The 17737-nt window shown below is 41.6% G+C and overlaps 1 protein-coding gene across 1 annotated transcript in view; it reads right to left on the bottom strand.

Annotated features, from left to right (window-relative positions):
* Positions 1-17737, bottom strand: part of CPVL (carboxypeptidase vitellogenic like) — a 117639-nt gene that overhangs the window by 16183 nt on the left and 83719 nt on the right. Inside the window, exon 11 of the mRNA XM_077775428.1 lies at positions 16984-17166. Coding sequence (XP_077631554.1) covers positions 16984-17166 — 183 coding nt within the window. The remainder of the gene's footprint in view (positions 1-16983; positions 17167-17737) is intronic.

The following is a 17737-nucleotide window of genomic DNA, read 5'->3' as shown; positions in this document are numbered from 1 at the left end:
ATATATATATATTTAAATATATGGTATAGAAAACAAATGAACCCATTATATTGAAGTTAACAAAGTAGTAAAAAATAAATTTGTGATATAGCAATATTTTTACTTCTCTATGAACACATTCAGTAAGAGCAACCAGTGGGTCTGATAACTACTGTAATTAAAAAATGAACACCTTATTCATTTTTTGAGGGGGGGTAGGGCTGAGAAAGAAAGAGAGAGAGAGAGAGATTCAGAATCTGTAGCAGGCTCCAGGCTCTGAGCTGTCAGCACAGAGCCCAACGTGGGGTTCAAACTCGTGAACCATAAGATCATGACTTGAGTCGAAGTCAGACGTGAAACTGACTGAGCCACCCAGGCGCCCTGATAACCACTGTAATTTTAAAGTGGTAGTGATGGTGATAAACGTTGTTTCAAGGTATTTGAAACAGTATTTGCATCTGATATGAACATACTTCTGCTTTCTACTGGTGACGGAGTCAAAGGTACTGCTAAGGCCGCTGTGGTTTGTTGCCTACATTCATAATGAGAGGAAGTGCTAAATTTCATAATCCATAATGGAAGGAAATGCTATTTAAGTTTGAAGTTAGTGAAAATAAAATGCATTTTTTCCCTTCTAAGTTCACTGACGCCTTGAGTACTAACCACCGTTGCTTGCCCTAGGTTAAAAACCCTTATTAAATAACAATTACCTAGTGAAAACGCTAAGTTTACTCCTGATAAAGCTTCAGTTGAAATCACTGCCTTTTTATTTTTGCTTTGACATGACATTAATTGTATCTAAGCATCATAGTATTTTATCAATAATTAATATCCAGAAACAAATTCAAGATGCCTGGTGGACACTATCTTTGCTGAGACCGGATGGATTTGGATGCTGTTTACAGCAGTCGATCTGGCTGTTATCATTTTTGAAAAGTAGCAAGGACATACTACTATCTAAAGACTTTGCACAGGAGGGCCACATCATTTCAGGACAGCATGAAAGTCTGCTGGGAAAAGGAAGCTAATCTTCTGAGTAAATAACAGAGTTTTTCTACGAGTCTAAATTACCAATGGTCTATCAGTATTTTCAGAGAACAAAGACCATTTGTAAATCTACAATGCAGAGCAGGGACTGAGGTCTAAAATTTAGCTTAAGGTTTTGTCTAAGGATTTCAGAGAATCAGAGCCCCACCAGTAGACCCTGTTGACTATAGGACACTTTTCTAAAAGTGAGGTTTCTGATCAATGGCTGGTTTGTTAAGAGTGAAAGTATGTTCTCAGGTTTCTGGTTAACCTGTGTAAAGAAGAAAAATAGGTCAGGATTTAGAGCAGTCGTTAGGCATCAGAATCGAACTTTACCCAAACATAAGCCACGTGGGGTTCCTGAAAGATGAGGCCATTTGGGCATCAGTGGAGGGACAAAACACATCACAAATTAGGATTCCCCCAAACAGGATGCATTAGAATCCCCTAACAAGCTTATACTCTGAGACTCGGGTCTTAACTCCAGACGAAGTCAGAATATTTGGAGATAGGGCCTGGGAATCTATATTTGCAAGAGCTGACAAAATATACTGGATTGACAATGGTCCCAAGTTCTTTGTCATTCTTCCCATTAAGAGGAATCTAGACTTCTTCTGTGATTTGCTTCAATCAAGAGAATGCAATGGAAATAATATTCTGGAACTTTTGAATCCTGGTTTAAAAAGACCGACATCTTTTGCTTCTATATTTGGGAGGCCACCTGCCACATTGTGAAGCTAGGCCAGGACACTGCATGGTTGGGGGCTGTATGGAAAGAGCACTGGAGAAGAAGAGGCCACCTTGGTTGTCTCAGCTCTTGCCAAACTCCCAGCTGAGTGCAGCTGCCTGGATGGTCTCAGGCTGCCTCATGTGAGTAGGAAGAACCACCCAGCTGAGCCAATTCTGTCCACGTAATGAGAGATAATACATTGTTTCTGTGTTAAGCCACTGAGTTTTGGAGTGATCAATTTTTCTGTTGATAAATAACTGAAAGAGGGAAATATATGCTGACAATTCTTTATTCTTTTTCTTGAAAAATCTGCTGTTCTTAGCTTGGAATCTTGATAGGAATTGAAAAGGAAGGCTGGACCCATCTTTCTAATGCAGATAAACGACTAATTACACTGAGAGCTTAGGGAAAATTTTATATTATGCAAAGACCCATATCTCATGTGGCCTCAGGCAAACCACCAGCCTCTGATGCCATCCCCACTCCCCCTGCCAACCCTGGGAGCTCACAACTACATTATCTGGGTGGCCGTCAGAACCCCCTTCAAAGACGGACTTGCTACCCAGCCTCCAACTGTCAGCAGCTTCAGGGTCTGCCTCAACTGCAGAGATTAGGCTTTCCCAAGATGATGCCCTTCCTGGGGCGGCCCACATTTGGTGACTGAGTGAGGAGGGGGTTTAAAGGCTTGGCCATTTGGGCCCAATATGGGAAGCTGATGGAAGAAGACTCTTTCTAGAGCTCCTTGCTGGGTTGGCCAAGGTTTCTCAGGCATGCATCACAGTTTGATTTCCTCTTCTGTCAGTTCTGCTTTCTCCCCTTTCCTCTCATGGGTGTTAATTCCTAATAAGCATCTTATACCCCAAAACGTGGCCCAAATGCCTGATTCTGGAAAACTTAGCCTGTGACTACGAGCTCTCTGATGATAGCAAGCCATCATCATCATCATTAATATTATAGTTTGACTGCTATGTTCTGGTTTTCTGTTCACAGTCTGATTCCCATATGCAGACAGAAGAACTTTCCCCAGATCTAGTGATGGAGACAAAGAACCTATGAATCAGGACATCACCCTTTGTAGAAAGCAACAGAGTTGGGAGAGAAATGAAGACTCTGGGAAACAATTTCTATAACAAAGCTAAAACATTTACTCAGGAAATTAGCTGTATTTGGTAATCATCATCTCAAATCTGTTTAACAGTTACTTTCCACCATTAAATACTGTTTTAACTTCATCTCCTCCCTTCTCAACTAGCTGAACACAAAAAAAATCACATTTGTTTCTCTTTGCTTACTCTGATTTTGTCAGTGCAACCAAGGACTTGATGAAGACCTTTTGGGAATAGTTCCTTCAGAAATAGTTCACAATGCTCCCTAAGCTGTTTAAAATTAGAAAGGAAGGAAGGAAGGAAGGAAGGAAGGAAGGAAGGAAGGAAGGAAGGAAGGAAGAAAGGAAGGAAGAAAGGAAGGAAGGAAGGAAGAAAGAAAGAAAGAAAGGTAGGTCAGGAGAAAATCCAAGAGAGGCAGGTGGAGAGTTCTCTGTCATTCCCTCTGTGGATTATCTGTGGAAATGTTCAAATCCCAGCCTGGCCTTCCTTTGTACTCAAAGGACTGCGGTTATTCTTTTCTCCATTTGATAGGTGTGTGTAGTCAAAGAAACAAACCAAAGTGAATGTTAGTTTTAGAAAGCCACACCTGGGAACCTGTGGTTCTTACTGCTTTCTGTCTGCATACCACACTTTCCCTGTCCTCTGCCTCTGGTACGTCCTCTGCTTTCCTTTAGAAAACAGACTTTTCTATGTGGACTCGATACCCTGCCAAATACAGTGACCATTCCATTCCACCCCCACCTCTGCCACCACCACCACATATGCACCGCGAGGCCAGACATGTAGACTAGTCCGGCCAATAGGAGTGTTCCATCCCTTCCCCCCACATTTCCCTCACAAGTACTTAGAGGCATGGTGGTGCAAGGGGGAGGCTGAGATCTGGATTGTCAAATCTCAGCTACTACTGCTTTTTGATGTCAAATATCAGACACTGGTACAAAGTGATACAGTCAAATCTCAAATACTACTACTGTGAAGCAAGTTGCTCAGGTAGAACTCTTATTTTCTTGTTTATAAACTAATAAGTATAATCACATAACTGACAAGGAAGCTATTAGCATTCCATAAAATTGTGGATCAAAAGTGTGTGGCACACCACAGGCCTGAGAGCCGACACATGCTGAAGAACGGGAGACCATCATTAGCATTCCCGTGGGCCTTCCCAACACCCTTCTCGCTCAGAGTTTACAGAACCAGAAGGAGCCCACAGCCAGTGAGTGGCAAAACTGAAATTCACACGAGGTTTGTCTAGCTCGGAGTCTACCTTCCTCTCTTGACACCAGCCCACCTTCCATTGGCCATGACTCCCCAGAACAGTGGGGGGAGGGGGAGCTCCTTGCCTTTGGTTTCTCTGTACGTAACCTCTAGCTGAAGGTCTTATTTCCATTGGGAACTCAGGGAGAAGCCTTGAGGAAAGTGGGGTAGACTACCAGCCTGAGGGCCTCACAAGCCAAACTCAGGTCAGGATCAAGGTGTCATCATGGCTCAGGGCTTATGCTTTATGAGGCTCGTGGCGCTTACTGTGACTGCCCAAAGAGAGCACTAGTATGACACCAGCCTGCAGGCTTTCCCTGTGGATATTTAGCCTTCAAGTTGGTGTGACTACACAGCAAACAGCACTTCTCAAACAGCAATCACTCCTCACCGCTTGGGCATTCCAAAGCTTATCCCCACAAACTCTATTTCAGGAGCTGAGAAGCAAGCACTGGTCTCAGGAAATAGATGAAGAACCTTCTTCCAATAAAGCTCCTTAGAAGACTCCTTATTTCCCAGGATCCCCTTCTCTGACCTCTCTCCACCCTGAATTCATCCTACGGCTGCCATTCAGCCATTTTAAACTTCCCAAAAACAGCTTTGAAAAGGTGCTTCAACACCTTCCTTGGTGACAAACACTGTCTGCTTCTCTTTATTAGAGATACTTAGGTCGTCGAGTCCATAGAGACAGAAAGTAGAGTGGGTAGAACAGCAGTTTGCCAGGGGCTGGGGTTGGGGAGTAGGGAGGTGGTATTCAACGGCTTCAGTTTTAGCTGCGGAGATGAAGGGAGCCATGGAGATGGACGGATACACAGTATTATGAAAGCATTTAATATCACTGAATAACACACTTAAAAAGGGGTAAGATTAGGTGAGACTAGCTGGCTTGGTCGGTAGAGCATTTGGGTCTTGATCTCAGGGTCATGAGTTTAAGCCCCATGTTGGTTGTGGAGCCTACTTAAAAAGAAATAAATAATTAAGTTAAATTAAAATGTGGTTAAGATGATCAATGTTATGCTATTAGTATTTACCATTAAAAAAATTGGAGGGACATCAGCTACCAGGGTAGCTAAGTCGGTTAAGTGTCCAACTCAGTTTCAGCTGAGGTCATGATCTCATGGCTCGTAAGTTCGAGCCCCACATTGGGCTCCATGCTGATGGTGCGGGGCCTGCTTGGGATTCTCTCTCTCTCTCTCTCTCTCTCTCTCAAAATAAATAAATAAGCTTTAAACAAATTGAAAAATTTTTTGAAAAAAAACCTACCGTCAATGGCTTGCCTCCCACCACTCAAACAATGGAGCACCCACCCTTTACCTACCATCAAGGGCCTGTGACCTTTCCCAGTCTCCCTCCGGGTTTTCATTCTCCAGGCTCCAGACTGGAAACCAGTAAGCGGTGTGCTCTGCTGGTGCTCTGCTCTTTAGGCTCCCACTATGAGGCTCTGCCTACCATGTTTCTTCTGCTCATTTTAGCTAATTTCAGATCTGTTCTTTTATTAATATCAGAAGTTCCCAGATGAAGCCATAGCTCTTCTTAACATTGGGTGAACCTACCTCACCTCCTACGAAGCTCTAGTACCTGTTAAAAGCCCTGATACTCTGTCTATAGGAAGTGGGCACACGCATGTGACTTCACAGCTAACATCAGATGTGAAATACATGATTCCTCAGGCCTGCTTGAATTATGGCAGACATGTATGCAGGTACCAGTTTTCACTGTGCTAGCGTGCAGCTGCTAATGCACCATTCCAGACGTGTGTACCCTTGTGAAGTAGAAAACCACTGGGTTGGAAGCCAGGAGGCCTGGAATCTAATCTCAGCTCAGTCCTGAAATGGGGAGACCTTGGACAGTCACTTAACCCCTGGACTTCTATTTTCCCACCTGGAAAATGAGATCTAAAATTTGCTTCACCTGTAAAATGCTACCTAGCTGAGATAATCCATCCTGTACTTATTAAATAACCTGAATTGATATTGATAATGAAAATATGAAATAAAATAACAATGGCTCAAACTGCAATCGGGGAAAAATAGACTTGTTTGAAATTCTGCAAAACTCATGTTAGCAGAAACTATGTCCCACGAGATTTGATAAGAATGAAAATGGACCAGTGACTCAAACTTTTCTTTCAATGCATACATGGAAAATAATTAGTGTCAATAAAATATTTTCAGTGAAATAAAGACACAAACATTTGAAACGGTTGCAATGCTTGCTTCAGAAAATTTAGCTTCATGAAGTTTATTTTTTTAATGTTTATTTTTGAGAGAGAGAGCATGTGCATATGCGAGTGAGTGGGGGAGGGGCATAGAGAGGAGACACAGAATCCAAAGCAGGCTCCAGGCTCTGAGCTGTCAGCACAGAGCCCGATTTGGGGCTTGAACTCATGAACAGTGAAATCATGACCTGAGCCAAAGTCAGATGCTTAACCCATGGAGCCACCCAGGTGCCCCTTTGAAGTTTATTTTAGAAAGATAGTCTTTAAAAAAATTTTTTTAAATGTTTTATTTATTTCTGAGAGAGAGCATGAGCAGTGGAGGGTCAGAGAGAGAGGGAGATACAGAATCTGAAGCAGGTTCCAGGCTCTGAGCTAGCTGTCAGCACAGAGCCCAACACAGGGCTTGAACCCACGACCGAGAGATCATGACCTGAGCCAAAGTCGGACGCTTAACCGACTGAGTCACTCAGGCGCCCCTAGAAAGATATTCTTAAATTGTTCTTCTGCTTAAAATTTTATATTTCTAAATGTGGAGTCAAAACTTCCTTGGGGTCAAAATGACAATTCAATGGTATAAAAACAAAACAGCCTGCGAGTCAAAAGCAGTGACAGCATCAAAACAGATCATGAACAGTAACTGACCTTTGGAGAAGGGCAGAGAAAGACCCCAAAAAGAGCAACAGGGTGGCCCTCAGTGTTGGCCATGGGTTGTCACCAGCCAAGAAGAAAGAGGATTAGACCTTTAATCTACACTATAACACTGTTAAGTCAACACACACACACACACACACACACACACTGAAGGTCACTATACTATTATACTATTTTATATTGCTTGCTAACAAGCCCTTCTGGGCATTAATGAAATATAGATATTTTGGATCTTTCTTAGATATCTTACAAATGACTCAGTCCAAACCTTGCATTTTATAGATGAACAAACTGAGAGGCCACTGCCCCAGATGATGTAATAAGGCTGTCTCCAATTCTCAGAATCACATAGATACCAAAGGCATGCTGCCTTCTAGGCCGGCAACACCCAGTCCTCCTTCTTCACCTGATGTCCGCAGGCTGGCTGCAGCTGCCTTTGGGTTTCTCAGGCATTGCTTGATGGCAACACGTGGGGAGAATGGCTCTCTCTCCACCCTGTTGCTCTCCAGGGACAGCTGTCATTCTCCTAAGCAGACATTTTAGGTAAGCATCTGGAGACAAGTCTACCTGGGTTTCAATTTTTAAATTAAGAGCTGTGGAGTCTGGCAAAGCGTGAGGTTTCTTTTTTGGCAGACACACTCACATGCTCCTGTTGCTGAAAAGCGAGTCTGTGGCTTAGTCCCCTTTTTATCATCATCAGACACTTGAAGTTTGGGCGATATTCTCATCCGAAGGCTCACAGAGAACGCCTTTGTAAACACCGGAGCTCACTCAGTTCCCTCCTTAACTCCTCCTCGTCTCCGCACACCACCCCGATCCTATACTGAAGCATAAGGGGGTGGATTTCTGCCAACACTTTAAAATCACCTACATAAAATGCAGATCCCTGGCTGTGTGGTAAAACACTCCCTATCACAAACACATGTGGGCCTTGCTTCTTTTGTTACCGTTTTTTAGAAGCCCGGGGAGTGCCATTTCATCTCTCAATGTGCTTTGCGTTCACAAGAAGAGTCAGCGGGCTCAGTGTGATATTTGTCACAAGTTCCTGAGTGGCAGCCAATCCCTTTCCTCACCTCTGCAGCACACGCTACCCTGTAGCCACAGCCTGGCCCCCCGAGCTAGATACTCCCTGCACCAAGCCAAGGAGGTCACATGTGCGATGCCAAGTGCCGGAGTGGCTCACAAGGCCGGTCTGGGGGACATAAAGGAACCGGTGGGCAGAAGCAGCCATCAAGGATCTGGAGGACATGCTGAGTGTGCCTTGTGGGATTGTCATCGTAAAGCAGTGCAGCAGACGGGGACAAGTGACATGTCCATTGCTCCTTAGTAGCTCAACCTTCATGTTTGCCCTTAATAGACTAAATATTAATATTTAACCTTTCCCCTAAGAGGCTGATTTTCTTCTTTTTTAAAAAATGTTTTAATGTTTTATTTATTTCTGAGAGAGAGACAGAGAGAGAGAGCATGAGCAGGGGAGGGTCAGAGAGAGAGGGAGATACAGAATCTGAAACAGGCTCCAGGCTCTGAGCTGTCAGCACAGAGTTCGACATGGGGCTCAAACCTGCGAACCAAGAGATCATGACCTGAGCCAAAGTCGGACGCCCAACCGACTGAGCCACCCAGGCGCCCCAAGGGGTTGATTTTCAATCAAACATTTTCCCTGATCTCAACTTACTCTTTATAATTTGCCTTTTGTAATGTACATTCTTATATGTGATTCAGGATAATAATAACAAGTATTTACTACAAGGAGGTACTGCTCTATGCTAATTACTTGTTGAATTCCCTTAATAATTCTATAAGGATAACATAGGCTATTCTTTTAAAAAAATTTTAAGTTTCCTTATATATTTTGAAAGAGAGAGAGAGCACAAGCAGGGGAGGGGCAGATAGAGAGGGGGACAGAGGATCTGAAGTAGGCTCTGTGCTGACAGCAGACAGCCCGATGTGGGGCTTGAACTCATGAACCATGAGATCATGACCTGAGCCAAAGTCAGATGCTTAATCGACTAAGCCACCCAGGTGCCTCATAGACTCTTGTTCTTAGACAACAGAAATTCCTTTCTTTAAAAAAAAAAGGAATTTAATGCTTATTTACTTTTGAGAGAGAGAGAGAGAGGAGGGGCAGAGTAAGAGGGAGACATAGAATCTGAAGCAGGCTCTAGGCTCCACGCTGTCAGCACAGAATCCTGATACAGGGCTTGAACTCATGAACAGCAAGATCATGACCTGAGCTGAAGTCAGACGCTTAACTGACTGAGCCATGCAGATGCCACGACAGAAATTTATTTCTTATAGTTCTGGAGCTGAGACAAAATGCTGGCTGTTTTGGTTTCTGGTGTGAGCTCTATTTCTGGCTCATAGATGGCTGCCTTCTTCCTCTGTCTTTATGTGGCAGAGAGAGAGAGAGAGCAAGTGAGCTCTCTGATGTCTTTTCTAACAAGGACACTAACCCCATAGAATCAGAGCCCTGCCCTTATGACCTCATTTAACTGCTTCCTTATGGGGTCTTATTTCCAGATATCGTCACATCGTCATATGAATTAGGGAAGACACAATTTAGTGTTGTTTATTATTACTATTTTTTAGAGCACTGTGTTCAAATATTGCTGGAGGGAAATTCAGAACCTCATGAGTATCAATAGGTATCTCTTTTATTGCACTTAAAGAAAGCTTAACAAATATCTTTCAAACACAAGAAAAAATTACATAAAGGAGTGTTTTCCTAAGCATTTCCGATCTATTGAGCTAATTTCCCCACCTTAGTGGCAATTAAATATCAGAGGCAATATGACAGACAGTAGCAAAGATGATATGGGAACAAAATTTGAATCCCCACCCTATCATTGGATCATACAGAGTCTGTTTCTTCATATGTAAAATGGAAATGATATGGTATGATTTGCAAAGATGTTCTGATAATATCCATGAAGTGCCTATCACAATTTCTTATGAAGCAAAGCTATTTTAACATTACCAAACATAAATGATGAGCCCACCCTTATAATTCCTGTCTTTGATTGGTAAATCTTCTGTTCCTTCCTACCTCTTGTTACTTTGCATGCAAAAAGATTATAGTGTGTGTTTTGAAATACATATTTGTTAGAAAATATAACAATAATAAGAACAACAGCAAAAGAAAACAATCTGAAATGTCCAATGTCCAATAAGAAGAGGACTGTTTGGAAAGTTAATTACATCCATTCGATGGAATATTACTTAAAGGTAAGAATTTATAGTGTAACTTTGAAAATGTGTGTGATATATTGAAAGAACAGCAACAAGTGCCACTTCCAGTCTTGGCAAAGAAATTTGTTGCTCTCAATCCTCCTACAAAATCAAAAGCAATGATCAAAACTAGAAAAGCTGGACAAAATACAGAACAGCCCATTTAAAAGTCATGGTGATCTGCCAAGGTGGCCAGGATGTGAGGAGTACATTAGTTTCCCATTGTTGCTGTAACAAATTACCGCATATTCAGTGCCTTTATAACAACATACATTTCTTGGGATCCTGAAGGTTAGAAGCCTGAAATGGTCTTAATGGACTAAAATCAAGATGTTGGCAGAATTCTCTTCCTTCTGGAGGCTCTAGAGGAGAATCTGTGGCCTTGCCTTTTTTAGCTTCTATAGGCTGCATGAATTCCTTGGCTCATGGTCACTTTTGCTATTTAAAAATTTTTAATGCTATTTTGCTATTTTCAGGGTCACCAGTGTAGCATCCTCAAATCTCTAACTCTGACTCATCAGCCTCCCGCTTGTGTTTATTTTTAAACTTTTTTTTTAATGTTTATTTACTTTTGACTGAGAGAGAGAGAGAGAGAGAGAGAGAGATTGAGCAGGTGAGGGGCAGAGAGAGGGAGACACAGAATCTGAAGCAGGCTTCAGGCTCTGGGCTGTGAATATAGAGGCTGACGTGGGGCTCGAACTCACCAACTGTGAGATCATGACCTGAGCTGTGTCAAATGCTTAAATGACTGAGCCACTCAGGCATCCTTCACTTATTTTCTTGTAAATAAACTATATCCCCGACATGGGGCTCAAACTCATGACCCTAAGATTAAGAGGCCCATGCTCTACTGACTAAGCCATCCAGGTGCCTCCTCGCTCATTCACTCATGAGGATCTTTGTAATTGCATTGGGTTCATCTGATTAATTTTCTCATCCCTGAGTCAGAAGATTAGCAACCTTATTTCCATATGTAGCCTTCATTCTTTCTTCCATATGATATAACATATTGACAGGTTCAAAAGATTAGAAGAAGGGACACTTTGGGGAACCATTATTCTCTCTACCATAAGGGGCCAGGCTTACAAACAGAAGGGGAGGGCAACGAGCTGGTCGGACATCCTGTGGCCCTTTCCCATCCAAGCAATGGTTGATTTAGGGCCAAGAAGCTACAAAACCTTTACTAAAGGAATAATTATGAGGCTGGAAACCAGCATGGAGCTTTGGGGAGACAAAAATTGGTGTTTATAGCCTGCCACAAAGTAGAGGCCCTGGTTAACACTACAAATGTCAATTTAAGATGATGGAAGTAGACCAGCTAAGATACAGATTTAAATATGATCAATTCTGGACTTGATCGAAGTGCTTGACCCCTATTCTAACTGCCTGACAGAAGCAGAGTAAAATCTCTTTGATGGAAAGTATCATCAGCCACAAACTGAAACTATCTCTATAATTCTACCTGCATAAGGTCTGACTTTCAGTTGAAAACTTGTAGACATACCAGAAATAAGGATCCAGTTACCATGAAAAAATAGAATCAGGCTAAAGGGTGATATAAATCTAAGAGTTATCAGAGATGAGCACCAAAATAAATGGATTAATGTGTTCCCCAAAACAGATAACAAGGTGAGGAATAGATATTATGTGAGAGTTGAGATCTATAAAAAAGAAGAAAACTAAAATTCCAGAACTATAAAAAAAATAATTACCGTGATTAAAAAATAAATGGGCTAACAACATATTCAGAACAGCATCCGAGAAGAATGAAAAACTAGAAAAGAGAAAATATCAAAACTGAAGAATGGAAAGAAGAAAGAACAGAAATAAAGCTAGATGGGATGAAATGAAAAGGTCTAACATTCACATAATTAGGTCTTCACAGGAGAGGAAGGTGAGAACAGAGCACAAGCAGTATTTGAAGAGCTAATGACAAATATGAAAAAAGATATCAAGTCAGAGTTTCAAAAAGCTTAAGAAACCCATATGATACACACACACACACACACACACACACACACACACACAAATTTAAAATCACAGCTACATAGGGGCGCCTGGGTGGCTTAGTCGGTTGGGCGTCCGACTTTCGCTTAGGTCATGATCTCGCGGTTCGTGGGTTCAAGCCCCACGTCGGGCTCTGTGCTGACTGCCAGCTCAGAGCCTGGAGCCTCTTTCGGTCTGTGACTCCCTCTCTCTCTGACCCTCCCCTGCTCACGCTGTCTCTCTCTCTCTCCTAGAAATAAATAAAACATAAAAAAAAAATTATAAATAAATAAATAAATAAAATCACAGCTACATATACATAGTCAAATCTTTTGAAAACCAGAAACTGAGAAAATCCTAAAAGTAGCCAGGTGGGGAAAGAAACCACTTCCAAAGGAGCAGCAGTCAAATGGACAGCTTCTGATCAGAAGTGATGCATGTCAGAGGACCGCAGAATAATATCTTCAATGTGTGGAAAGACAATAACTGCCTAGTTAAAATTCAATTCCATGAAAAATGTACTTCTCAACTAAAAGTGACAGAAAGACATTTTCAGACAACCAAAACCAGAAATGGTTGCCAACACCACTTTACTAAAATAAATAATAAAGGGATTTTTTTTAAAGCAAGGAAAAATAATTCTAGTCCAAAGCATGGAAGTGCAAGAAAGGCTAAGGAGCAATTGAATGGGTAAATTTATGGGTAAGTCAGTGACACTGGCTATGTAGCATGATGCAAAAAAGTTTGTGGTGTTTGAATTATATATAGAATTTTTTGTTTTTAATTTTAATTAATTAATTAATTATTTTAATAATTTTAATGTTCATTTTATTTTTGAGAGAAAGAGAGCATGAGCAAGGTAGGGGCAGAGAGAGAGGGAGACACAGAATCCAAAGCACGTTCCAGGCTCTGAGCTGTCAGCACAGAGACCAACATGGGGCTCGAACCCATGAGCTGTGAGATCATGACCTGAGCCGAAGTTGGATACTTAACCAACTGAGCCACCCAGGCGCTCCATGTTTTATTTATTTTTGGGAGAGAGAGAGAGACAGAGTATGAGTGAGGGAGGGGGCAGAGAAAGGGAGACGCAGAATCTGAAGCAGGCTCCAGGCTCTGAGCTGTCAGCACAGAGCCCAAAATGGAGCTCAAACCCACTGACAGTGAGATCATGACCTGAGCACAAGTCAGATGCGTAACCAACTGAGCCACCCAGGCGCTCCATGTTTTATTTATTTTTGGGAGAGAGAGAGAGAGACAGAGTATGAGTGAGGGAGGGGGCAGAGAAAGGGAGACGCAGAATCTGAAGCAGGCTCCAGGCTCTGAGCTGTCAGCACAGAGCCCAAAATGGAGCTCAAACCCACTGACAGTGAGATCATGACCTGAGCACAAGTCAGATGCGTAACCAACTGAGCCACCCAGGCGCTCCATGTTTTATTTATTTTTGGGAGAGAGAGAGAGAGACAGAGTATGAGTGAGGGAGGGGGCAGAGAAAGGGAGACGCAGAATCTGAAGCAGGCTCCAGGCTCTGAGCTGTCAGCACAGAGCCCAAAATGGAGCTCAAACCCACTGACAGTGAGATCATGACCTGAGCACAAGTCAGATGCGTAACCAACTGAGCCACCCAGGTGCCCCCTTTTTTGTATTGTTTTTAATGATAACAAAAGGAAGGAGAGCTGGCAAGGAAGAACTAAGGTTATTGCATTTATCTGGAAAATGGTAAAATTCTAATTTATATTAGGACTGAGTAAGTTTAGAATTTATATTGTACCCTCGAGTATAATCATTAAATAAGATTAACAGAATATATAGCCTGACAAGCTTATAGAATAGGGCAAAAAATGAAAATGATATAAAAACAGTTGAGTAATATGAAAAGATACAAAGAGGAAGAGAACATTGAGATACAAATAAGACAAATAGGAAATAAACAGTAAAGTATTAGATTTAAACACAAATGTATCAGTAATTACACTAAATGTCAATGGACTATTCCATTGAAAAAATATTGTCAGGCTCCATTCAAGAAAAACAAAACCCAATTATATACTACTTATAAGAGATATATCTTAAATTTAAGCAATCAGAAAGATTAAAATCAAAGAGTTGAAACAGATATTCCATGCAATAATTAATCAAAAGGAAGTAGACATTGTTACCCTACTATCACCAAATTAGGTTTTAGGGCAAGAAGCATCACTAGACAGAAAAAGGGACATTCCATAAGAATAAAAGATTTAATTTGCCAGGAAAGTATAAGAGTTACAAACTTATATTCACTTAATAACAAAATAAATGAAGTAAAAACGGAAGTAAAAGGAGAATAGAAAAGTCTTATATTAAATATGTATTATTTATAATCATCTTATATCATATTACATATTATATATAAATATATATTAGAATACTGTACCACAATGAAAATAAAGTGGCAACTGCTATATGTAAGAGAATAAGTAAATGCCATGAATATAAAGTCAAGCAAGAATGCCACACAGAAAAGAGCATATATGGAATATGTCCATTTGTCAAAATTCAAAATCTGGCAAATTAACCTCAGATATTAGAACTCAGGACAGTGGATACTCTGGGAAGAAGGGGGAATAATGACCACAGGGGGGACATTCCTCTATTCTATTTCTTTATCTACATGATGGTTATATGGGTATCTTCACTCTGTAAAAAATTCATTGTGATTTGTAAATTTTTCTATATTACACTATAACTCAATAAGTACGTTTAAGAAAGAAACAAAGCAGAATCAATCTTACATAACATTGTTAAATTGTGTAAAATTTATGTAAAATCGTGTACATAGGCATCAGTTAAAATACAATTTCAGATGTTGAAATGTTGACTTCTTCTTTTCTCTTTAAAAAAAAGTATTCGAATTGCTGTATAACTTGTTATTTAAAAACAAACAAATAAATACTAAACATGAAGTCCAGATTACTTTCTGCATGGCGAGCCTCCATTTGTCCAGGAATTCTAATCTTTTGGAATCAGTGTTCAGAGTTCACCTGTTATGGGGGTTCCCAAGTCAACACCCAATCCAAGACTGCCTGTGCTCTAGTTTACGGAGCACACAGGGCAGACAGAGCACTCACCATCTTCCTTTCAGATCCCTCTCAGGTCAAGAGACCCTCCACTCTTCATCCTCCCCCCACCCCATATTCATACCTCACATGCATTCGGCCATAACTGTTTCTGCTCTGACTCATTCGTTTGCTATGATGCTGGTGTTTAATTCTTTGGTATAATTTATCTCGATTTAGAAACTATAATGTTATAAATTTTCCAACATAGTTTCCCTTGACCTGAGCCCAGAAATAGGTCTCTCTACTGTTCCTTTGTCCAAGGTAGTTCACGTTGCATGATATTTAAATTTCTTATGTTATTAAATGGCTAGAATGACTGGGGCAGGGGAAGAAGAGCACCTTTATACATTAGGCTACCAGTGATTTCTACTTCATCTATCATTCCTTCCAGCACAAATGAGTGATGCATATCATATCCCAGTGACCCTTAAGAAATTCTTTGTAAACTCATTTACTATCCCAAAGCAAAGTACTTTTATGGTAGTATGGCTCTGAGATTAATTTCTTTTCTTAAATGTTTATGACTTTTGAGACTTAGAGAGACAGAGACATCATGAGCAGGGGAGAGGCAAAGAGAGAAAAAGACACAGAATCCGAAGCAAGCTGCAGACAACGACCTGTCAGCACAGAGCTGGATGTGGGGCTTGAATTCACCAACCATGAAATCATGACCTGAGCCGAAGTTGGACGCTTAACCGACCAAGCCACCCAGGCACCCCTCTGAGATTAATTTTTATTTGGAGCATGGATTTGCCTAATGGAAAGCTCGAGCAGTTGGAAAGTTGTAATTCCAAATATTCAAAACTACAGAATTGAGGTCCCAGTGTTGCCTCAAATAAAAAAACTGAGGAAAGGGGCACCTGGGTGGCTCAGTCAATTAAGCATCTGGCTATTGATTTTGGCTCAGGTCATGATATCAGTTTCGTGAGTGAGTTCGATCCCTGCATAGGGCTCCAAGTGCTCACAGTGTAGAGCCTACTTGGGATTCTCAGTTTCCCTCTTTATCTGCCCCTCCCCCACTCATGATGTCTCTCTCTCTCAAAAAAATAAATAAATAAATAAAATAAGCCAAGTTGAGAAGATTTAAATTTCTTCTCTTGACTAACTAAGCAAATGCTCACCAGGGGACAATCTTAATTTCTCCAAGAACTTTCTGGAGGTAAATAGTGTAATCATCACATAGTCACCAAAGAAGCCCTGCTGATCCTTAAAAAGCCGAGGCCTGCAAACCAGAGGCACAGGGATGGGCATGGCCAGCTGCAACATCTGACCTCTAACGTGGAGGTCACGCTATTGGCATCAGATAGACAGATTTTGTCCTGGGGCTCCATGCGTGAGACACAAATGTGAGCACAGAATTGCCAGAAGGTATTACACTGAATCTAACTCACGTCGTTTGTTCAAGCTCTCCTTTGCTCCCAAATAGACTAATTCTCTCATTAACAATTTGCTTTTTGGGGCTGAGTATTGTCTTTTTGAGTGTCACCTTGTCTCTTGAACAATATCTAAGGTTTCACCTTGTTTTCATTAAGCACTATGACTTTAATGAACCCACACCACCCTGTTCTGTAGAAAGTAGGGCTGCAAAAGACACATTTTGGCTGCTGTGCAACTCTGTAGGGTCAGCCATGCCTTATTGGTTCTCAGGCTTTAATGCCAATCCCCCCATCCCATTCCCCACAGCTTACAAGTCCCAAAGTGTTTCCATACCTGGTAGAAGTCACCCACTTGCCGCACATAGCCAGCCACTTCGTTATCGGATTTAAAGATCTTCCAAACTTTTCTTTCTGCCTGCTTGTATTTCTGGGATCCTTTCCACTTCATGGCCATCAAAGAGTGCTCTGTCAGGGAGGCCGCCACAATGATGTCCAGTTGGCCATTGTAGATCAGAACCTGAAATGAAATGAAGCCGGGGCCAAATGCGGGATTCAGCAGGCGAAGCCAGCGAATCTATCTAGGTATAGATAGTGGGAACAGCAGGGGAAAGGTAATGTGAGCTTTTCTGATACCGTGCTCAGAGAGGCCAGTTCAGCAGGGGAGTGGGGTCATTTTCTTCCAGTTGGCCACACACCCCAACAACCTGAAATAAACTTAAGCCTGGTCTCAGCCACTGCAATTCTTCCTAAAGTTTGAAATGTCCTAGGATCTGCATAAAGGCTTCTCTCAGTTACAAACACAGTTGTGCTGTATTATCCAGAGACAGTACTTAGATGTACAGCTATGTTAGAGAAGAGAGTGCAGGTACATTTTAGTGGAACAGAGGAACGTTACATCATTGGATTTTCGTGAAACCATATTTTATTCACTCAGGTTTCAGCTACTGCTGGGAAACTGGGCATTCTCTCCGGAGCTGCGAATCCATATTGTTCTCCCCTCCGACATTGACTTTACAGTGGCAACTATAAGTTTTTGAGGCGGACAGATAGATGCAGGTGTCTCAGGTTTGTTACATGTTGGAGGCAAA

Source organism: Crocuta crocuta, unplaced genomic scaffold (assembly GCF_008692635.1).
Source record: "Crocuta crocuta isolate KB4526 unplaced genomic scaffold, BGI_CrCroc_1.0 scaffold197, whole genome shotgun sequence".
Lineage (NCBI taxonomy): Eukaryota > Metazoa > Chordata > Mammalia > Carnivora > Hyaenidae > Crocuta > Crocuta crocuta.
The sequence above is the reverse complement of the archived record's forward strand: the minus strand, read 5'-3'. Positions and strand labels throughout refer to the sequence as shown.